The sequence below is a fragment of the Myotis davidii genome, unplaced genomic scaffold (assembly GCF_000327345.1).
Source record: "Myotis davidii unplaced genomic scaffold, ASM32734v1 scaffold1208, whole genome shotgun sequence".
NCBI lineage: Eukaryota > Metazoa > Chordata > Mammalia > Chiroptera > Vespertilionidae > Myotis > Myotis davidii.
This window is the reverse complement of record NW_006299241.1, coordinates 340,818-365,797: the sequence shown is the minus strand read 5'-3', so window position 1 is coordinate 365,797 and position 24,980 is coordinate 340,818. Positions and strand designations below refer to the sequence as shown.

At 37.5% G+C, this 24,980-nt stretch overlaps 1 protein-coding gene across 1 annotated transcript in view; it reads left to right on the top strand.

Moving 5' to 3' along the window:
• Nucleotides 1–24,980, top strand: part of ADGRG4 (adhesion G protein-coupled receptor G4) — a 106,836-nt gene that overhangs the window by 5,839 nt on the left and 76,017 nt on the right. Inside the window, 7 exon segments of the mRNA XM_006774702.1 lie at nucleotides 2,187–2,374; nucleotides 2,377–2,617; nucleotides 2,620–2,766; nucleotides 2,769–2,798; nucleotides 18,480–23,546; nucleotides 23,549–23,673; nucleotides 23,675–23,792. Coding sequence (XP_006774765.1) covers nucleotides 2,187–2,374; nucleotides 2,377–2,617; nucleotides 2,620–2,766; nucleotides 2,769–2,798; nucleotides 18,480–23,546; nucleotides 23,549–23,673; nucleotides 23,675–23,792 — 5,916 coding nt within the window.

Here is a 24,980-nt window from a genome sequence, read left to right as displayed (position 1 = left end):
GTCAGATAAAAAGCTTCACTGATAAGAAAAACCTAAAGGAGTTCACCACCACCAAACCAGTATTGTATGAAATGCTGAAAGGTATTTTTTAAGAATAGGAAGGAGAAAAAGTAAAGATAAAAATTATGAACAACAATTACATATCTATCAACAAGTGAATCTAAAAATCAAGTGAATATAAAATCTGATGAACAGAGTAAACTGGTGAATATAATAGAATCAGGGGCATAGAAAGAGAGTGGAATGACAATTCTCAGGGCGGGGGGAAGGGGTGTGGGTGGTGTGGGAAGACTGGACAAAAATCATACACCTATGGATTAGGACAGTGCGGGCGTAAGGGCAGAGGGTGGGTTGGGAACTGGGTGGAGGGGAGCTATGGGAGTGGGGAGAGGAACAACTGTAATAATCTGAACAATAAAGATTCTCTTTTAAGGGACAAATAAGCCCTGGAAATTTATTTTCACCATAAAACTCGTTCTTAAATGTTGTACATGATGTCATTTTGAAGGGCTGAACAGAAAAGCAATGTTAACGAACCATAATCAAGCCTTGGGTTTCATGATTATCACTTTGTGGGGATTAACTCTTGATTTATTAGCCACATGAAAGATGATAATATAATCACATAAGCCAGATACAGAAATAAGCATTTGCTCATCTGCCATGGACAGTCCAGAAATAGCTCCCTGGCAGGTGAATGGTTTAAGTTCTGGCACATGGGTGTGTGATATATGTGCATGTGTGTGAATGTGTGGGGCCAGCATGTACTTGTTTGCTTTTGGATGATGTTCAGTGGAGGAATGGAGGGAGAAAATACCATAAGGCTACAGAATGTCTAGAAGCTTTCATTTGGGGACATCTCCCAGAAGCACAGAAGTGGTCACTTCCTGCCAGTTTCTTTAGTGCCCTGTTATCGATACCAGTTTTAGATTGGTGGTCTCAACGTTACACCCCTAATTCAGAGACAAGTTGGAATTCTGTCCTGCCATAAAGCTTTTTTGGATTTGTCTTAGGCTGTGCTGGAACTGGAATTAGGTTGGTGCTCAGCAATCATATATTTGCTTAGTGGCCTGGGGTGTAAAGTTTATAACGGTAATAGTATAATGACTCATCAATAGCTTTCCATAAAATAAAAGGCATACTCCATTTAAATTTTCATACATATTGCCAAATTGCCCATCAAAATACTGTACCAATGTACATACTCTTCAGCAATGTTTGAGAGGACTTTGCATACATCATCATCTCACTTAACCTTCAAACAATCTAGTAAAGCCAGTGGGTTAGAGGTATTAACTGGCATAGACTATAATGTGAATGGTGACCCCTAGAGTTGTGCATAAATACAACACTGTGGCTCTGAATTCCCATTTTACTGAAGTAAACATTAAGGCATAGAAATGTTGTTACTTGTTCAAAGTTACACAGCTGATGAATGTCAGAGCTTGGATTCCATCCTAGGCTGTGTGACTCCAGCACCAGTGAAAACTGACTTCATGGACATCTAGAGCCTCTTAAAGCTTCTGCAGTCTCCTTTGAGGAGATGGAAGGAGGGAATCAAGATACACTCAGGGTGGTGTCATTTCTACCATTCCTGGGTGCAAACAGAAGCCCTGGCACTTCAGTATTGTCGAGCTGGCCATCCGTCAGGCCCCTGTCAGTGCCTTCAGTGAGAAGCAGTCTTCAGAGGCAGAATAATCAGATAATTTGGTTTAGGAAAAGGCATTGGATAAATAAATTGCTGCTGCACCATGAATATAATAAGACAGTTAGGTAGATAGAAATAGTTACCTTTTGATTGTGTGAGTGGAATTATGTGCAGCAAATTTTAAGTCCAAACTGCCTTTTCCTTGGCCTCCCCCCATTCCACTAGCCATACACTTCTAACTGCCTCCCTAAATTATCCAGTTTATGTGTGCTCTGGGAACACTAATATAACTGTTCACTTTAGCCCAGGCAAAATATAATTAGGAAGAAACTTTTCTGCCAAAAAAGTCACATGCTGATGTCAAATAGATATGATTTTTTTTATATCTACTATTTGGCTTATTTGTACCAGTATTGATTTACAATAGTACTATTGCATAATATAGATTTGACTATATAGCTAAAAAAGATGACAAAATACAATTTCTTGTTACTGAAATTTCAATTGTTTTCCCTTCTCCTTCCCAAAATTTGGACAGATGCACTTTCACTAAAAGGAAAAAGGCTGGATTTTTATGGAAGAGCTCACACATATGTAAGCCTGACCAACACCATTCCTGGACTCATTTGATTCACAGAATGCATTGACCTGGTATTTGTGGATGACAAATCAAGTGATTGTTTGGCCATCTCCTATATTATTAGTAATATATTATTATCAGTAATATAGGAGAAGACATAAACCTTGGGCTTGCAGGAGATCACCAGCAGTTAACACTATACAACTTGTACAAAACCTTTTATATCCATTATCACTTGATTCCATTTCAATGGCATACAGTATGCTTGATATGGGATGGCATGAAAGGCGAATTAGAGCTCTTCCTGAATAAAGAAAGAATACTGGTAATGATGGGTCAACCACAAAACCACACCTAATGGACTCTGTTTCTAGGACATTTTCTTAAGAACAGAAACAGGTTAAAAGTATGGTGCCTTGCTTCACTGGCAGCTTGTACTACTTACAACTCTGGGACTACATCTTGGAAAATGAGGAATTTATGAAGTGCTTGAGTGGAAACATAGTTAGTTGGGAATATGTTTGGCTTGTCAACAAGATCATCCAACTGTTGACACAAGACTGTGCTGCTGTGAGCAACTTATGAATTGTCCTCCTTAGTAAGGGTAGCAGTGATGCAGTACTCTTCTGCTTGCTACTCCAAATGACTCACTCCTAGGTCACAGCTCTGTCTTCCTCAGGAGGTACTCCAGTTTTGTCATCTACTTTTCTTTGTCTTTTATTTTGATATAATTTCAAACTTAATAGAAATATTGCAACAGGACAAAGAACTTCTGTATATTCCTTACCCAGATTCACCATTTGTTAAATTTTCCTCATGTTTTATTATTCTCCCTCTCTCTTTTTCTTTCCTCCTCCACACACACACACACACACACAATTTATTTGTTTCTTAATGATTTAAAAGTTGCAGACATAATGCCTCATTATCCCTAAATAATACCCTTAAGTATCTCAGTGTGTATTTCCTAAGAATGAGGACATTCTCTTACATAACCATGGTACAATGATCAACATCAGGAAATTTAACATTGATATAATACTAATAACTAACTCATAGTCCATATTCAAATTTAGCCAATCATCCTAATAATTTCCTCTATAGCTATTTTTGCCTGATCCAAGATCCAGTTCAGGATCACACATTAAATTTAGTTATCATGTCTCATTAGATTCTAATCTGGAACAAAACATTCTTTCCTTGTCTTTCATGATGCTTATTTGTCCCATTACTGGTATTGGTAACTTTGATCATTTGATTCTGATGGTGATTGCTAGATTTCTCCATTGTAGTTACTACTTTTCCCGTTGCAATTAATAAGTAATTTCTGGGGAGATATTTGGAAGGTATGTAGATATCTTGTTCTTATCAAACTTTCACCCAGTAGTTTTACATCTATTGATGATTCTTGCCCCAATCACTTATTATTATTATAAAGTTTGCAAATTGATGATTTTTAAAACTTCATTTTTCTACATTTATTAGTCTTCTATTGTAAGGAAGAGTGTTCTCTTCTTCACATTTACTTATTTTTTCCAGTTGTTTATGTGTTTATATCAGCATAAACTCATAGATTCTTACTTTGGGTTGCAATCTGTTGCTATCATTTATTTTGATGTTCAAATTGGCCCAGATTTGGCCAGTGGGAATCCTTCATTCTGGCTCTTGTGTTCTGACATGTTCCCATCATTTTTGAGCACTTCCTTACTTTTGGCACAACACGATATTACAGGCTCATCTTGCACTTTCTCTTTTCAATCCAAGAATCAGTCATTTTACCAAAGAACCCTGGTTCCTTTTAATGAGCAATGGTATTTAAAACCAATTTATTTTTTGGGGGGAGAAATGATGATCTTAGAATGGAGTTCTTGTAAGAAAACTGGCTTTTTAGAATTACACACCTATTTCCCCCTTCTTTCCAGTTTTGATGAGGAAATAAAAGATTGTTTTTCTCTGTGCAACTCCACTTTCCTCTTAAGTCCAATCTTCTCCACCATCAGCACAGCGGTCCTGAAGTGTGGGTAAAGTCAGTGATAATAACATCAAGATTGGATTTTATCTCATTTTTTTCAAATGTTCACTTAGTCTTAGAGAAGCAATATTTACGGCTCTTATGGATTTTGGGTAGGGGGTCAGTGAGGGAATGGGGGGCTAGATCCATGTCTAATAGAACTCTCACAGACTATGGAAATATGTTTTTAACAACCACCTGCATGCTGTTTGAATTAATGGCAGAGGCATATTCCAGGAGGTTTCTGTGTTTCTTTGAGATCAGACTAATGCAAAGGAACAGTTTCTGTGTTCTTTTGAGCTACCACCTAAACACATTTGTGTGTTTTTTTTCTTCTCTGAAGCCTTGAAAATAAAAAAGAATAGTCCTAGCTGGCTCTGATTATAAAACTGAGCTGGGGACTAGTAAACTTAAGCCTGAACAGCTCACCCAAATCAGTTTAAAGTGACTTTATCTTTGATCTAAGAAACTAGAAGCATGGCTCCATTAAATCCATATGATTAGCAGCAATCTTTGAAAACCTACTCTGGCCAGTGAATTGCTATGACCTTTCCTACCACTTTGCTGGTAAATTGCTAAATCTAACTGATATGTTAAAGTACTAGACAGGAAACAGCCTAAGTGCCCATCAGTAGATGAATGGATTAGAAAACTGTGGTACATCTACACGATGGAATACTATGCTGCTCTAAAAAGGAAGGAACTCTTACCATTTGCAACGGCATGGATGGAACTGGAGAGCATTATGCTAAGTGAAATAAGCCAGTCAATGAAGGAAAAATACCACATTTTAAGAGATCAACCAAAGGACTTGTATGCATGCATATAAGCATAACCAATGGACATAAGACACTGGGGGATAGGGGAGGCTAGGGGACTGTCTAGGGCGGGGGAAAAAAATGGACACATATGTAATACCTTTTGTAATACTTTAAGCAATAAAAAAAATAAAGTACTAGACAGCCCTTATTTATTTTGCTCATTTGTATACTTAATGTAAAATCTATTCTCTTGGTCTGATTAAGTCTTGGTGGCCATAATACACAAATATTCTAACACAACAAATAGGCAAATACCCAAATAATCTAACACAACAAATAGGCAAAAGAAAATAGAGCCTAAAATGACAATAAGCAAAAGGAGTAGAAAATGTTGCTTTTACTATTCAGGTTTCTTCAAATGTTCTTTCCAAACCTAAGATCAGGGATTCCTGACCTGAGGTCCAAAATGGCCTTGATAGGTGGACAAAGCCCTTGAAATGGTATACAACATCCTAAATATGCAGGATGGATTTTTCTGCTGAGGACAGAGTCTATAGTTTTCATCATATTCTAAAATATTAAGATAATTTCTGACTTTTACTAAGTTCTTACCATGTGCCAGACATTTTATAGATGAGAAGAGGCTCAGAGAAGTTAAGTAAATTGCTTAAGGTCACTCATCAAATAAGCAATGTAGCTGGGACTTAAACAGGGTTTTGTCAGGTTGCAAAGCCCATGCTCTTTTCACCCCCTCACCATCAGTACTAACTCCAAGGAATCCGTGCCCCCTCCCCCCCCAAAAAAAGGTTATGAACCACTGTCTTAAAAGCTTACTTTGAAAGGAATTGCTGGTACTGATAACCCACCTGGGGAAATTAGACTGCCAGCCACAATCACTGCCTGCTCATCACTAAGGAAACTGTAACACCATAGAATTTCTTCTACCTCCGTCTTGGCCATATGACATCTGAGAAAATGGGGCAATTATATGAATCAATAGGAGTGATTGCATGTCCAGCTTCAGCTTTTGCCTAATAAATTGTTATTTATGGTCCATAGAAAGATTATGACCTTTAAAAAATAAATTTTGATGAACACATTGCTAGGTTACAAATCTCAATAAATCTACTTACACATAAATTATATATGTGTGTATTTATATATTCATGAGAACAAGGCTTTTGGGAACATTTGCTAAAAGCTGTGAACACTACCTGGGTTTAATAAAAAAGTATTCACTATAGTTAGAGATGTCTCAGGAATATTTAAACAGCACAATGATAAATAATAATAACAGAAAAGTTACTACTCATAAGTAAATTAGTTTTGGAGTAGTTTTTAAGCATCTTTTCTTTATTTTAAAAAATTTCACATGTAATACATTATGATTTTGAATAAAATAAACTCAAACCATATAAAAGTACATGAAGTAGAAAATAAAACCTACTGAGAATCCTCTCTACATAGGTGTCTATTTTATTTAGTTTTACCCCTATGGATTAAGTAAGTGTGTGTGTATTATGTATGGGTGTGTATAGATGTATATAGTTTAAAAGTAATATATTCATAAATACATATTTTTCTACAATTTGATTTATTTTAACTATATTATCATTGACACATCAGTACATTTACCCCAAGTGCCTCTCCCTAAAATTAATAATTGTTAACAATTTATTATGTATCCTTGTAGAAACAATTTAAAACTTGGGTTTACATGTAAATGTTCTTTGTTTTTCTTTTTCAAAGTTAGATTATCATTATATGCATAGTGTTCTGTATCTTGGGTTTACATTTAATACATGTTGGTTATATTTCATATTAAAAATATAGAGCTATCTGTTTATTGGGGGGTGATGCTGATTAGCAAGATAAAATAAGGACATGCTATAATCTATCCAACAAACTCCCTTTGGAGAACTTTTAAATTGCTTCCAGTTTTTAGCTGTGACAGTAGTCTACAATATTATTAAAAGGAATGGATAGTGACAGGAATTTCTTAAAGTGACCATTAGGGACTGATCATAAACTAAAATACCTCTCTAGGTATGTTGAACATAATTTCTGAATCTCACTCAGATACATGAACCAACAAAGGATTTGTTCTGACTTGTGAATGTATGAAGATGAAACGTTTTCCTAAAGATATGCAGATTAAATTACTCTTAGTTATCCGTTTGAGAAGTCCACTCTTTGAAAAGAATGCAATAACATGAATTGAGCCCATCCTGAGAAATCTACACTGTATCAAAACGTAGGGTCCCTGTATGTGTGGAGCTATCAATTTGTTAAAATTTATTGATTGATCTAATGATCCAGATGCTTTGAATTACTTTATGAACTCGCCATTCTTAAAAATGTGCAGATTTATTACATAGTTTATGTACTTTCTAAGGCCTTTGGCCCACTATTAAGCCTTCTATCCATTTATCAGCTCTGATAGGAAAGATTCCATGCTGATGGGCTCCTCTAGCTAAAAGGCAATTTTGTTTTGCTCTTGTACATCAATTCTCTGTGCTATCCTATTTTTCATCACAAAGATAAGCAGGATCTGTTTGTAGTTTGTTTAAACCTTATTTGTATTCACTTGCACAGGGTGACATTATCCTATAGATTCAGAGATGGAAGCTCTAGCCATTCCCTCTCTCTATCACAGAATTCATTTTTCATTCCCTTGTCTGGAAATTGAATGCAGACATCACTTTGAGAATTGTTTTCTCATCATTTTAAAGATGTTCATTTTGTTTTTTTTGTTTGTTTGTTTGTTTACCCCACAGGCAGATCTGTCTGTGGCAGTTTCTGGTTACCACTAGCTATCACAAATCTAATAAACACACTCTGAATTATATTTACAGAGTTGATTGAAAGAAAAACCAGGTGCAATACGCAAGCTAGAAAAAGACAAAGACTTAATATGAGGTGATATACTCAAATCACAAAGAGAATTTGGTACCTTAGCAAATGTTCACTTAATATTCTGTTGGTAGGTACATCTGCAACAAAATGACTCATAAATATTCAGCTACTCTATACCTCTGTTCTCCTGCTCCCAATGATTGCAATGATACAATTGTGTCTAGAGTGAAGGAGCAAATGGCAATTAAGCCCACAGGCTCCTGTGAATTAGCATGGATTATCCCCACTTTAAAATATGGAGCCAGCTCATGCAAATCATTTGTGCAAATGATCACTTATTCACAAATGGGAACAGAATGAATGTGGCAAGACATGTTTTTTTTTGCACTTAATGATATTCATTTTATTTTTTATTTATTTTTATTTCTTAAAGTATTACAAAGAGTATTACATATGTCTCCTTTTTTTTCTCCCCTTGACCTTCTCCTGGCCTCCCCTACCCCCCAGTGTCTTGTGTCCATTGGTTATGCTTATATGCATGCACACAAGTCCTTTGGTTGATCTCTTACGCAAGACATGTTTTTGAGCCCTTTAAAAATGGAGTCCAGATTCCACGGCTTCTGTGATTCCTCTAGTCCAAATGGACATTCAGTTGTTGCTCAACTACCTGCACAGTGTGACCTTTGAATTTGTTTTTTGTAAACTGATTTTTTATTGAGCTGGAAATCCCTTGTACACTTTGCCCCATTTCCCCTAATAATACTATTTTGTAAAGCTATAGTATATCAACGAGAATATTGGCATTGATAACATTCACTAATCTTACTCAGATTTTATTCATTTACTTATACTTATTTGTGTGTATCAAGTTCTATACAGTGTTTTTTTTTCATCTGTGACAGTTTCTCTCTACCACCACAGTCAAGATACTGAACAGTTTCAATTCCACACAGACTCCTAATGTTACCCCGTTATAAACACTCCCATCTCCCTTCTACCCTTTCCTGCTACTCCACTCTGCTCTCTGCCTCCCTAACTCTTGAGAACCACTAATATGCCCTTCTTTCAAAAGTTTTGTCATTTCAAAAATGAATTATACAGTATATAACCTTTTTGGATTGGATCCCCCCCCCCATTACTCAGCATAATTCTCTGGAGATCCATTCAAGTTGTTGCTTGTATCAACAGTTCATTCCTTTCTACTGCTAAGTAGTATTCCATGGAATAGATATACTAGAGTTTGCTTAGCCATTCACCTATTAAAAGACATATAGACTGATTCCAATTTTTTTCTATTAAAAATAAACAATTATAATTATTTGTGTACAGGCTTTTATGTGGACATGAGTTTTTATTTCTCTGGGGTAAATGAACAGGAGAATGATTGCTAGGCCGTGTGGTAGTTACACATTTAATTTTACATAAAATTGTCAGACTGTTGTCCAAAGTGGCTGTATGATTTTATATTCCCACCAGCAATGCATGAGTGATCCAGTTTCTCTTCATCCTTGCCAGCATGTTGTGTTGTCATTAGTTTTTATTTTAGACATTCTGGTGAATGTATAGTGATGTTTCATTGTGGGTTTAATCTGCATTTCCCTGATGCCTAATGGTGTTGAACATCTTTGCTGTGATTATTTGCCCCATCTGTATATCCTCTTCAGTGAACTGTCTATTCATATCATTTACCCATTTTTTTTTAAACTTGGGGTTGTTTTTACTGTTGTGTCTTCGTAGTTCTTTATATATTCTAGTCCTTTGTTGGATATGTATTTTGCAAACATTTCCTCCTAGTCTGTAGGTTGCTTATTTTTTTTTATCCCTTTCATTTGTACTTTTGTGGAGAAAAATCTTTTAGTTTTGATGAAGTCCAACTTACCAGTTTTTCTTTTTGTGTAGCATGTTTTTTAGTGTCAAGTGTAAGAACTCTTTGCTTAGTGTTAATTTTGTATCCTCCAACTTTAACTTACTTTTAAGTTCCAGAAGTTTTGTTGTTGTTTGTTTGTTTGTTTTTTGTGTGTGTTTTTAGATTCCTTGGGATTTTCTACTGAATAGCTGTATCATTTACAATGCCTTTTATTTTTCTTTCTTCACAGGAGTGCCTCTAACTTCCAGTACTATGTTGAGTAAGAGTGGTGAAAGTAAACATCCTTGCTTAGTTCCCAACTTAGTGGGAAGACAGTCTCTCGCCATTATGGTTGATAGTAACTGTATGCTTTTTGGTGGTGTTCTTTCTCAAGTTGATATAAATACCATCTATTCCTAACTTGCCAAGATATTTTATCATGAATGAATCTGAGACATTGTTAGATGCCTCTTCTATATCAGATGAACTCGTTTGCCAAATCATTCTAATGAATTGTTAGGCTTAGAATTTGAAAGAATCGTTAATTCCTATGGATCCTGGTTAAAAACATACTGACATTTAATTGGATTGCCTTTATTTGGGATATGAAGGACTCTTCAAGGCAAATAATGTTTCAGGGCATAGTCATAATTTGGGGTTCCCATTGGGTTTCCATCCCTAGGCTGGAAAGGACACCTTCATGTTTTGGTTTAGAGCTCTCCTCTCAGGTTTATGTCTTACTGTTTTTGGGTTACTGCTTTTTCTTGAGCTGTTCAGCACTTGCAGAACGTGGGTTTTTATTATCTAAGTTTCTCTCTCCATGGTTCTTTTAGTTAATCTCTTCATTCTCCTGGGTTTCGGATGCTTTGTGTAAATTGAGTGCATGAATGTATGGGTACTAGACAATTGAAGCACTGGCACATATTGTCATATTTCTTCTCTACCTATTTCACTTGCAGAAATCTCATCATCTCAATACTGTGCTTTTCTGGGCCTCAACTCTAAATGAAAGGATTAAATACAATCTCCAAGACTTAGTTGTAAAATTCTGTGATTTTAATTAAGGAAGACTTCTTATTAATAAAGACTTTAGAAGAAAAACTTGGTACAAATAATCCCTCTGGGGGGGAAAAGTCTTTCCTCTGAAAGATTCAATTGGAGATTTGCTGAAATATGTAAATCCAGGCTTCAGGTTAAAATGAAGCACTGTAAGCTGCATTATTTCCTAATGCCACCTGCTTGCAATTTTGTTCAATTAATTTGCTTCTAAAAATGTTATGCTTCCTTTTGAGATGCTTACTGAAAGTGTTCATAACAATTAACATCTATAGCTCAGACCTCTCTAGATAAAAATATCATGCCTAACTCCCATCCTCTGTGTTCTCAAAGAGTTTCCAATTGCAAGTTAGGATTCCTCTAATAGTGTTTCTTGAAAACTGCATCAAAGAAGATAACTTAGATATTTATGGTATTTAGTTTCATTGTTTTTCTAAAAAGTGAATGCAGCTCCATTAATCATTTATAAAGAAGTGAAAATTGTGAACTCTTCTGTCATGAATTAGTGCATTCATAGACTTTCAGACTCTGGGATGGCACACTCCTCAAATGTCATATAAGTGATATTTCAACAGGTTTGCTAAGCCAATTGCCTGTGGTAAAGCCAGATGGAAACCAAGATCCTGACAATTCCTTTACTTGTAGCCATGGAAAAATCTGAGGGCAAAAAGCTTGAGATATATAGTGTGTTGCTGAAATACACATTTCTTAATAAGACTTAACAGAATGTGAATCACTGATAATTTGAACAGTGTTGTAATATTAAGTCAAAAAGTACTTCTTTTGTAAAATTTATCTTTATTGTTGAAAGTATTGCATATGTCCCCCTTTTCCCACCAATTGACCTCCACCACCCCACCCCTGCCCACCCAGGCCTACTGCATTGTTGTCTGTGTCCATGGGTTATACATATATGCATATAAATTATTTGGTTAATCTCTTTCCTCCTTCCTTCCCTCTGAGATTCATCAGTCTGTTCATGCTTCCACATCTCTGGATCTATTTTGTTCATCAGTTTATTTTGTTCATTAAATTCTACATATAAGTGATATCATGTAATACTTATCTTTCTCTGACTGGCTTATTTCTTTGCATAATACTCTCCATGTCCCACCATGCTGTCCCAAAGATTAAGAGAACAGTTTTTACAGCTGTATAGTATTTCATTGTATAAATGTATCACAGCTGTTTTATCCTCTCATCTACTGAAGGACACTTGGGCTGTTTTCAAATATTAGCTATTGTAAATAGTGCTGCTATGAACATAGGTGTGCATATATTCTTTCTGATTGGTGTTTCTGATTTCTTGGGACATATTCCCAGAAGTGGGATTGCTGGGTCAAAAGGCAGTTTCATTTTTAATTTTTTGAGGAGACTCCATACTGTTTTTCATAATGGCTGCACCAGTCTGCATTCTACCAGCAATGTACTAGGTTCTCTTTTCTCCACATCCTCCTCAGCACTTTTCATTTGTTGATTTGTTGATGAAAGCTATTGTGTCAGTGTGTGAGGTGATACCTCATTGTCATTTTAATTTGCAACTCTCTGATGATTAGAGACTTTGAGCATTTTTCATGTGTCTCTTCGCCATCTGTATGTCCTCTTTGGAGAAATGTCTATTTAGGTCCTTTGCCCATTTTTTAATTGGATTGTTTATCTTCCGTTTGTTAAACTCTATGAGTACTTTATATATTTTGGAAATTAACCCCTTATCAGATGTATCATTGGCAAATATTTTCTCCCAAACAGTGGGATCTCTCTTCATTTTGTTGATGCCAAAAAGTACTTCTATACAGCTTTGACTTTTCTCCTTATAAATGTGTGTACTTTTGTCAACTCATATATACAGTCAATTGCAGGCTTCCGATTATCACTCATTACATTTGCTACTGACTGCAGAATCCTAATGAACATCCTACAGATATTTTAGTATTTCTATATATGAAAATTAAAGGTAATTTTAATGCTCAAGACAACGAAACAACTCAATAGATTGTCTACCACCATAATTATCCCTACATCATAGATTATATACATCCCAGGTAGGTAAATTTAAAGTGCTGATTTCCCAATGGTAAATATGCATGATTTCACTTTAGGTGATTGAAAATTGAGAAAAGTTATGACTCAATCTTGAATTTTACAATGTACAATTTTCACTTGGATGTCCCACCATCACCCCATATTCCACTTATCCAAGTCTGAACTGGGTGTTCTTCTTAGTGAGTCTGTCTTCTCAATTTTACTATGCCTATGAATATTACCACTATCTTCCAGTTTGACTTTTCAAAATAAGCAACTCTTTGGACTTCTCTGTCTTCTTCATCTCTTAAACTTCTTGTTACTATAATCTATCAATTCTTCCTTTCCAACAGTTATGAGATTCCACTCATATCATTCTAATCCCTCATTATTTCCACTTATTATGTTAACCTACAATTTTTTATTAGGCATCTATCATGTACCAGGCACTGTGTTAGTTAGGTATTGGAAATACAATGGTGAGCAAACAGAGGTGAGATCTCTGCCCATACATTGTAGTGTAGAAGGAAGACATTAATGAGCACACACAAATGTAAAACTGCAGCTGTGACAAGTATTATGGGGAAAAAAGGTATAAGGTGTCATAAGAGCCTAGAAAAGATTGGTTTGACCTAGTTATGGAGGCTTCCTTGATGAAGTGATGTATGAGTTGAGATCTTAAAGATGAATAGAAGTTAATGAGATGAAGAAAGTTGGGAAGAACATTCTAACTATAGCTAACAGTATATGCAGTGAGTGGCCTTATGATGGGAAAGAGAATAAAGTGTTGGAGAACTGAAACCAGGATGATGGGCTGAAGACCAGAAAACACGGGAGAAACCTCACACAAATTGAGCCTGGAGGGATATTTAGGGACCAAACTGTGCATAGCTCTATAGACTCTATTAAGAAAATTGTGTTTTTTTAAAAAAATTTTGTGAATAATGGACTGCTACTAAAAGGAGCACTGTGTGTGTGTGTGTGTGTGTGTAATTTGCATTACAAAAAATCATTCTGATTGTATTGTGGAACAGATTGGAGGGGGCCCAAGAGGAGAGGCAGAGTCCTATTTGTAGTAGTGTAGGTGAGTGATTGATGGTTTCTTTTTTTTTTTAATATATTTTATTGATTTTTTACAGAGAGGAAGAGAGAGAGGTAGAGAGTTAGAAACATCGATGAGAGAGAAACATCGATGAGAGAGAAACATCGATCAACTGCCTCCTGCACATCTCCTACTGGGAATGTGCCCACAACCCAGGTACATGCCCTTGACCAGAATCGAACCTGGGACCTTTCAGTCCACAAGCCGACGCTCTATCCACTGAGCCAAACCGGTTTCGGCTGATGGTTTCTTCTTAAGGGCCGTAAGTGATAGAGATGGAGAGAAACAGGTGGAGTCAAGAGACATTTAGGAGGTAAGATCCACAGGACAAGATTATGGGTTGGCTATGGCAGGTGAAAGAGAAAATGAAGGAGACAGAGGGAGAGGGTTTTGGATTGCATAAATGAAGTTTGATGGTGCCATTCACTGAAGGAATGCTGAAAGATAATTCAGTTTGGAGAGAAGATAGAGTTTAGTTGGGGCATATTGAGTTTGAGATGTTAATGATATATCCAAGAGATGATGTCAAGTAAGCAATTGGTTATATAACTGTGGAGTTCAGAATAGAGATCTGGTCTAAAGATTGAATTTTGAGATTCATATGTGTATAGGTGTCAATTGGAATACTGTGTGTGGAGAAATTATAGAGGGAAAAGGGAAGAGGTACTGGGACCAAGCCTTGAGGGACTCTAATAATTAATAACCAGGTAAAATAGGATGAGTCTGCAAAGGAGATAGAGGAATAGCCAGATAAGTAGGAGAAAATCCAACAGCATGTTATGTCATGGAAGTAAAAAAAAAGTATTTAAAGAAGGATGGAGTGGCCAACATTGTCAAAAGTTGTTGAGAGGTCAAGTAAGATGAGGACTGAAAAAGTATTTATATATTTACTTGGAGCCAATTGGTGGCCTTAGTGAATGCTGTTCAGTTGAATGATGATGACTGAAGCCAGGTTAGTGGGCTAAAGAATGGAGCAAGAAAAACAGACTCCTAGATACAGAGGACAGACTGACAGCTGTCAGAGGGGAGGAGGACTGGGGGACTGGGTAAAATAGGTAAAGAGATTAAGAAAAACAAACAAACAAACAAAAAACCCCTCATGGACATAGACCAGTGATGGCGAACCTATGACAAGCGTGCCAGAGGTGACATGCGAACTCATTTTATTGGTTGATTTTTCTTTGTTAAGTGGCATTTAAATATATAAAATAAATATATCAAAAACATAAGTCTTTGTTTTACTATAGTTGCAAATATCAAAAAATTTCTATATGTGACACACCACCAGAGTTAAGTTAGGGTTTTTCAAATGCTGACACGCCGAGCTCTAAAGGTTCGCCATCACTGACATAGACAATAGTATAGTGATTGCCAGAGGGAAGGTGGGTAGGAACAGATGGAAGAGGGTAAATGGGGATAAGTGGTGATGGAAGAAGACTAGACTTTGGATGGTGAGCTCACAAAGCAAAGTGCAGATGATGTATTGTAGACTTCTACACTTGAAACATATAACTTTATTGACCATGTAACTACAATAAATTCAATTTAAAACAAAAGAACAGGGCAGGAGAACTTGGAGTCAGACAGTATAGATACATTTTCTTTAAAGAAATTTGAATGTGATGGGGAAGACAGAGCTAGGGCACTACCTGCAGAAGAATGTCTGATTTTTATATTTTATTTTAGGAGACTACAATATGTTTTACATGAGGAGGGGAAGGCTCCTTAGGGGAAGGAGGGATAACTGCTGGTGTAAGGTTACTGAGACATTAGTGCAGCTAAATTTTTATCTGTTGACTTTATTTTTTCCCATGAAGTAAGAGGCATTATTATTTGATAAATATATGGGTGTAGAATTTGAGAATGGGGAAGGTCATAAACAGCTAGTGTAGATAGTGGGAGCATAAACTGACCAGAGAAAAGTAGTAGGATGGCTGGGCAGTGTGAAAAGCTTATTTGAGTTTGAGATGGCCATGAATTTATAGAAATACTATTCATCCTTTTATGTGTCTGTGTCAGCAGTGCTTAATTGCTCAAGTGCAGATATTAAGGCAATGGATAATTAGGCTGTCCCAGATTTGGTGGAAGTGAGGTGAGGAAGAGAACACTACCAGCCAGGCTCCTGAAGGGTCTCTTTGCCTTCAGTGTTTTCACATTCCTACCTATCCTGTATACTGCCACAAGAATTATTTTCCTTAAAGACTACTTTTTATCAACTCCTTTGCCTTGCTCAAGATGTAGTGAGTAAGAGCACAGCTGATAGACCTTGGTTTGAACTCCTTGTGAACTCCAGCAATTCATGTAAACTTCTGACACTCCATTTCTTCAATTCAAAATGGGGGTTAATTGTAATATCTACCTTATAAGGTTATTAGGAGCATTAGATTAGATAGCATGTAGCACAGTGCTTGGCCTGTAATAAGTACATGAAAGCTGCTATATTATATTCTCTTATCTGTTTATCCACCTTCCCCTTCAGGTTTCAGCCTAGTCTGAAATTCTCTCTCACCCTTATCCAACATACTTTATCCCAGTTAGACTGATGTTTTCACTGCCTCCATTTTCATTGTCATGTGCCTTGCCTGCTCTACCCAAACCTCATAACTTCTCAAAGGCCTGCATCTTCTAAATGAAAGCTTCCTCATTAGCTTGAAAACAGTGTTGCTCTCTCACTGCACTGATCTCCCATTGCACTTTTGGAACCTGATTAAATTCCATTGTTCACTTTATTATAAGCAGTTATTGTATTTACTGCTGGTGTAAGGTTACTGAGACATTAGGGCAGCTAAATTTTTATCTGTTGACTTTATTTTTTCCTATGAAGTAAGAGGCATGATTATTTGATAAATATATGGTATAGAATTTGAGAATGGGGAAGGTCACAAACAGCTAGTGTAGATAGTGGAAGCATAAATTGACCAGAGAAAAGTAGTAGGATGGCTGGACAGTGTGAAAAGCTTATTATATTATTACTTTATTATATTTTTATTGTTTTGTTGAAAAATATTATTATACCAGGGTGAGCAAAGGTATATTTACAGTTATAAACAATAATTAATAAACAAATAATACAAGAATAAAGTGTTTTGTGTACTCATAACTGTAAATCTACTTTTGCCCACCTTATATTACTAAAATGTCTAAAATATTTTAGTAATATAAGACTTTTCCAATAAGAGTGTGAGCTCTTTGAGCCAAAGAATCATGCCATAAACTCTATGCATTTCTTACAGGACCTAGAATAGTATTCACAGTACTTGTTAAATTTAATTTACTTGAATTGAGACATAAGCCAGGTCCCAGTGACCTCTAAAGTAGAGTACACAGACAATACATTAGAATACAGGAAGAAAATATTGTAAAACATCTATTTATACTTATATTCTTTGACAGTTCTGTTTTTGTGTATGTTTATAATGTATATTATACAAATTTATTATATATACATATATAGAGGATTGAAAAACATAAGTGGTGCATATTCAAGAAATTTTAATATTGGGGTTCAGATCAAAACATTTTTTCTATAGTATTTAAATTAATAATAGCCCTAACCGGTTTGGCTCAGTGGATAGAGCGTTGGCCTGCGGACTCAAGGGTCCCAGGTTCGATTCCGGTCAAGGGCATGTACCTTGGTTGCGGGCACATCCCCAGTAGGGAGTGTGCAGGAGGCAGCTGATCGATGTTTCTCCCTCACTGATGTTTCTAACTCTCTATCCCTCTCCCTTCCTCTCTGTAAAAAATCAATAAAATATATTTAAAAAAAATTAATAATAGAAATTTGATCCAGTCCAAACTAGCAAGCCCATGGTGGGCACACGATATAATATACAGATCATGTATTACAGAAATCTACACTTGAAACCTATATAATTTTATTAACCCATGTCACCCTAATAAATTTAATAAAAATAAATAGAAAAATAAAATAGCAAACCTTTATTTGCCACAGTTAATTATGTTTTGGTCACTTACTCTTTGTCAGGTGCTATGCTAAATGCCTTACATGCATTAATTTCTCAAAACAATTTCATAAGGTAGATATTATTATCTCACATTATATAGGAGGAAATTGAAGCAAAGAGGGGTTAAGTAACTAGTCCAAGGCTATATAATGAGAAAGTGATGAGCCAGGATTTAAAACTACCTTTATTTTAATCCAAAGCTGGTCATATTTTTGAAGATTTTTAACTACACAATTAATTTCTTTAATAGATACAAGACTATTCAAGTTATTTATTTCTTCATAAGTAAGTTTTGATAACTTGTGTCTTTGAAAAAAATGGTCCATTTTCCAAAGCTAATCCTCTCAATTAGTACACTACTATAGCATGTACACCTCTTTCAGAAGTGCCTATGTTTTTTTATGGAGACATTATGGAGTAGACTTCTTACTTAACCAGGGCATTATGAGAACCATATAGAGATTTTAGAAAGTAGAAAGTCATCATAAGAAAAACCAAGTAATTGATTTTATTATATTTGATACTTAACTCCTTTTTAAAATATGAGAAAAATATAGAGCTCTTTCTTAAAGAATGATCTCTTAATTTGAAAGCTGAACCCAAAGTAAACACATGCTTTCTATCTTTTTCAGTTGTTTCTGAAAATATGACAATTCAAGAAACAAGTACAATTCTTTCACAGCAAATAGATTTAACAATCCCATCCCAAATTACTGGACTAAACCCTCAAAATACTGTATATACTTCTACAATTATGTCTAAAGGCATACCTGTATTTAAAACTGATTATAAAACCATATCATATTCCAATACAACATCTCCACCTCTGGAAACAATGACTGTACCAAATTTTTTAAAGACATCCATTTCTGAGACAGCTACATTCATAGCAGACATTTTGTCTACTTCAGCAACTGTTGCTCTACCCACCAAGAATACTTCCACAGGCACTACTACCAATTCCATGAAAATAACTAAATGCCCATCTTCAGAGAACACAGTGACAACAAAAAGGGCTGGATACATTTTTGAGACCTTTTATCCAACTACAGCTACTAATTTCTTATACACAACTGGATTTACCAAGAATTCAATTGTACCCAAAACTTCAGCGATTGGATCTCCACTGGCCATTAGGAAGACAGCATCTTTATGCTCATCTATTGAGTCAACATCCAAATCTACACCATCATGGCATAAACACATATCCACAGGTATTGGAGCACTCCCTATCTCCACAGATAGCCAGGAGTTTCTTGCATCTACAGTTGCTGGAACTGTACCTTGGTCCACCGTGAAACAGACTTCTACTCACTTTGGGACTGCATCAGCATTCCCACCTATGTCTGTGCTCATCTCCAAAGCTGCTTCAGTAGATACTGTATTTCCTAGAAATCAGAAAGCATCTACATTGTCAATGACTGATAAAAATATATCATTTACAGTTCATTCAATGACACTTCCATCTAAGCCTATTGAGACGACTTCTGAGATAAGAACAGTTGAAACAGAATTGACATCTACAAATTTCCAGGATGTCTCTTCACCCAGAATGGAGGATACAATGTCTATCTCCATGCCAAAAGAGGCCTCTTCTATGGCCCTTTCTTTCAGGACATCCTCTTCATTAACCAGAGCTCAGAGTGTACAGACAAATATTGATACTGAGACCACACATACATCCTTGATTCCTGGAATCACACTTGCACCTGCAGCTGATGAAAGTATGCTTTCCCCCACAGTTACTGGGTCAGAATATGCCAAGAATACATCCACAGATGGTGAAAATGTGTTTCCTTTTTTCTCCACCAGATCAGCTTTCACATCCAGGGCATCTGAGTCTGGTCCCACAATAATAAGTGATAAAGGTGCCTATCTATTTACCAGTGAGATCAATTGGACTTCCAGACCAGACCAAACTCTGTTGACGTCAATATTCCATGGGAATACTTCTAATACAGAACATTCATCCACAACTGCTGATGTTAATATACCTCCAGAAGCATCCATAGAAAGTGAGGCTACCACTACAGCTGATGCTATTATTAATACTGATACCATAATAGACAGATATACAACAGCTCCATCCAACTTGACATCTCTGTGTTTGGCTAATTTCTCCATAGTTTCTAGAACCACATCTGTAAAGAAACTTCCTGAGTTTAAACTTACCACCTTATTACTAAGAACCACCCCTAGATCCACAGTAGCTGGAAATGAACTTATTTCAACATCAAAGGAAACAGTTTTTCCACCAGTAGATATAATATCTACCCTTGCTGACACTGAACTAGATTTTTCTACTGAGAGTGCTTCTGAGACTACAGAAACAGAGGTAAAAAATACAATTGCATTTGGAGAGACAACAATCCCTGTACCGGAGTCTGCAACAACACAAAGATTCAATGCTTCTGTGACAAGGAAAGAAACAACTTCCCATTATCTTAAGGGAAGATCAACTATAGCAGCAACAACAGAGGTTTCTTCATTTGCAACAATGCAGGAAGCAACAGATGAGTCTATACAAATGGTGACAGCTTCTGTCATTGTTTCCCCTTTTCCTGATTTAGAAAAGTCGACTTCCCCATTGGATAATAAAACTGCAACTACTGAGTTGAAAGGAAGATGGTTTTCTCCAAAATCAGTTAAAACCACACCTGAGACTTCCTACAATGGATCTACAGAAATCTTTTATTCCACCCACACATACACAGCAGAATGGACTTCAAAGACTCCACCTGAAGGTAATCCAACTCCATATCTCACTTCTGGGAGCACAAAGGCATTCCCTGAACCCAGGGCTTCCTCCACATCTGCATTCTCAGATGTCTCACCTCTGTCATCAGCTATAATGACTACAGCATCAGTGCCACCAATGGATCAGACTGCTTCCACAACCAGCGATATTGTGACACCTATAACAATTTCCTTTCTGACAGAAACTACAGTCTCCTCATTGAGACCTACAAGTCCTTTGGCAACTAAGGCTGAGACCACTGTTCTGTCCACCTCAGCTGACAGAGTAACTTCATCCACACCCACTCTTACCTGCTCTAAATATCTCCCTGACAATATTTCTGTTGTGACCTCCACTCATATGATCTCAACAATGTCTATACCAGTAGCAACCCAGTCCACGTCTCGAGTAGAGGATGCTTCCACCCATGCTCTCAGCTTCCCGAATACTTTCAATGGCAGTGGAGATGTTGTTAGCTTCATTACTGCCACCACAGAAAATTATGTTATTGATGAGACCAGGCCCTCTACCAACAAGCTTACTACCTCAGATGGTCAGATTTCTCAATTTTCCACACGTCTTGCAAACATACTTGTTCCCACTCTATCAGTGACTCATATTTCTACCTTAACTTCTGACAAAGAGCAGATTATCACCTCCCTAGGAAAAACCCTTGGAACTATGGAGGTGACAGAGATATCCCCATCAAATAATCCTTTTATTTCAGAGTCTCAGAGTTCTTCATCCTTGGAAATGACAGATACAGGATTTGCTGAGACCACAAAAGTGTCCAGTCATCAAACACATTCACCTTCAGAGATTCCACTTGTAACTCCCCCTGATGGAATTTCAGCTTCATCTCCCACATCTGGGCATACACAGACTATACCTACCACCTGGATCTCAAGTAACACCGATGTTCACATTTCAGAAATGTCTACCAGTCTTGGGAAAACAGCTTTCCCTTCAAAAGCTCTGACAATTATGACATTTTTGTCTCCTGACAAAGAAAGCATAAGTGCCCTCTCAATATCTACTTGCAGGACTGAGAAAATGACAGTAAGAACCACCTCTGTGACTCCACCTTTCTCATATCACCAGAACACTTCATTTGTAGATGCCATATCTTCCAGGACAACCAGAATATCAAATCCTATAAACATCAACACAACTCTTTCACACTTGCTTTCACCCCAGACTCAACCTAAGGGGACATCAGTTGCCTCTTCCATTTCTGAAAGCACACAGACCTCCCCAGAGTCCCTGTCTTTTTCCATAACTGGACTGTCTAGTGCCAATTTTACAATTATTTCTACTGACAGGGTCACTACAGCCCTTTCTGCTCCAAGTGTAACTACCACACTTCTTGGGAAAACATCTATGGCAACGTCCATTCCTATCTACCAGATGTCTTCACTGCCAGTTACTGCCTTCACCTCCAAAAGAGTTTCTGACACTCCTACAATGCTAATGACCAAATATTCTAAAATAACACATGCAGATTGTTTGAAAAGACACTCTATAGCTACTTCTGGACGTGGGTCTGAGATGTCCTCAATGTCAGTTCATGACTCTGCTTTTTCACCTCCAACTGTTTCTCCTGACAATTCCACAACAGTTGGATCATTCTCTACTTTATCGTCTTCAATTACCCCTAGGACTACTATAACCATACAAACATCTACATTAGATGTCACACCTGTGACATATGCTGGTTCTCCTTCAAAAATCACAATGGTTTCTTCTGCTTTTACTACTTCAGAAATGACAGAGATGTCCTCCCAGATCACACCTACATCCTTTTCCTCTCCAACAGAGACAACTTATCCCTCCGTGAAAACCATTCCAACCACTATTATGGCTGGGGTGATGACTCCATTTGTAGGCACCACTGACTCCTTTCTACTCAGTTCTGAGAACACTGAAGCTATGTCTTCCATTCCAAAGACCACATTTTCACCATTTTTATCAACATCCCCACAGTCATTCCAAGGAGACAAGGCTACAACTCTGGGCATATTAACTGGAATTACTAACACCTCCCTATCTACTGTAAGCAGTGGTAGAGTAACAATTTTCACAAATACTTATTCTAGAACTGCTGCTCCTAAAAGTGTGATTTCATCTATTCCTTCAGATAGTCTCCCTACTCCCGTGAATATTCAGGTTTCCCAATATTTGACTACCTTTAAGAGCACTCCTAGACCCACACAAAGTATAAAAGCCACCACTTTCTTTTCTTCAAAAACAAAAAAAATGACTTCCTTGTCTGAAAATACTTCAAGCACTGAACTAACAAAAGGTGCCACATCTGTAAATACCCCTGTTTCATACCATCCATGGACTCCATCCAGTGCAACTCTGCTCCCTTTTAAAACATTTCTTTTTTCACCTCATAGTACTAAAGCTGAATTCTCTACTCCAAAGACTTATCTTCCTCCTACATCCCACATGGTTGAATTTCCAGTTCTGGTAACAAGAACCACATCTAGTAACACCCAGCCTCTGCTTATGACTTCCTGGAACATACCCATAGCTAAAGATTCTCAATTTCCAATTTTTACCACTACTCATGTGCCTACACCCAAGAAGATGGAAACAGAGACTCCATACCTTGTTCCTGGGTCTTTATCAACATTCACGGCCTCTAAGACTGGTCTTGTATCTGGAAATGTTATGGCAATATCATCAATTTCTACATCAGGAATTCTTCCTACCTTGGGGATGTCTGAGAGCCCTTCATTATCAATATCTTCAAGAACTATTCCTACCACTTTGGTTGACATTAAGCAGACATTTGGTAAGACTAACATATCTGTGACTCCTGTGGCCACACTCCCATCAAATCCTTCTTGTGCTACTTCGGGATCTATAATTTCAAAAAATACTACTTCACCCATGCTGACATGGGTCTTATCTAGTCTCCCTTCAGGTTCTCCTCTGGCAACCATATCTAATACTCCTCAGTTATAACTTCCTCTGCAGTAGAGGTGCAGCCCACACTGGACTCCCTTCCAAATATAAGCACTACTACATCCACAACTACTGAAGCCTCATTTTCTCTCACATCTACTGGAGTAACATATCCTTCTTACAGCAACTGTGTTTTCACTACTTTCTTCCTCTCTTGAGACAACCAGGCTGGACTCTACACCTTCCTTTCTATCTACAGAAACATTGACTTCTCCTATTGCCATTTAGTACACAGGTATGTTCCACAATGTGTGCATTGTATTACTAGTAGAATGCATGCACAATGTTCTCCAAGGTGGCCAGTTTTCTGAAGGCAGAAAAGGATAAAGAAGGGTACAGGTGTCTATCTCTTTCAGTCAATGGGTACAGTGGGGACTTTATCCAAAGATAGAACTCTCTAGCCATCTTTTAAATCTTTGCTTTATTAAGTACTAGAGGCCAGTGCACAAAATCCATGCATGGGTAGAGTCTCTAGGCCTGGTTGGTGATCAGGGCCAATCTGCGGGGTGACTGGTGTGGCGATTGGGGGTCCCCTGCTGGTACCCGCCTTGGCGGGCCTGGCGCTGCCTGCTCACTAGCCCTGCCTGCCCCCTCACCACCGTTGCCGGTTGCCTCCCTCTGCGGGATGACCAGCGGGGTGATTGTTGGGGTACCCCACTGGCACCTGCCTTGGCAGGTTGCTATGATGCACACTGACCACCAGGGGACAGACGCTCAACACAGGAGCTGCCCCCTGGTGGTCAGTGTGCTCCCACAGGGGAAGGGCCGCTAAGCCAAAAGCCGGGCTCATGGCTGGCGAGTGCAGCAGCGGTGGCGGGACCCTCTCCCACCTCTGTGGCGGTGCTAAGGATGTCCAACTGCCAGCTTAGGGTGTAGGCCGGGCTAAGGGACCCCTCTGAGTACACAAATTTTGTGCACTGGGCCTCTGGTATAGGATAATGCAAATGTATCTTTTTACTAAGTATGACATTTCTAAGCCTCCTTTCCACCCGTTTTGTTCCTGATGCTCTGACTCTACCAATGTGAACATGGATCAGGAACCTCACCCCCTTCCAAATAAGAGTTTTATAGTCTTAGGTCTGACATATTGACTACATACCAGAAATCACCAGAAGACATTCCTCTGATACAAGTCTCAGCCTTCTCTAAGCTTCACCTCCAGCTGACTTACAATACTTAACAGTGGCCAGGGAGTGTTTGGCTTCCATATTGCTCAAATTTTGGATGTTCCTTCAACTTTTAACATTCCAAAATTGAAATTTAATAGGGCAGACAATAGGAGGAAATTACAGAGAGGAAAACCTGTAGCAGAAAGAAATACACAGGAAAAAATAAATATTTCCTCAGGCCAAATGATCTTGTGAAATTATGTTTAGCTTGGCTATTAAATGAACTTGGAATCTGTTGATCAATGAAAATTGAG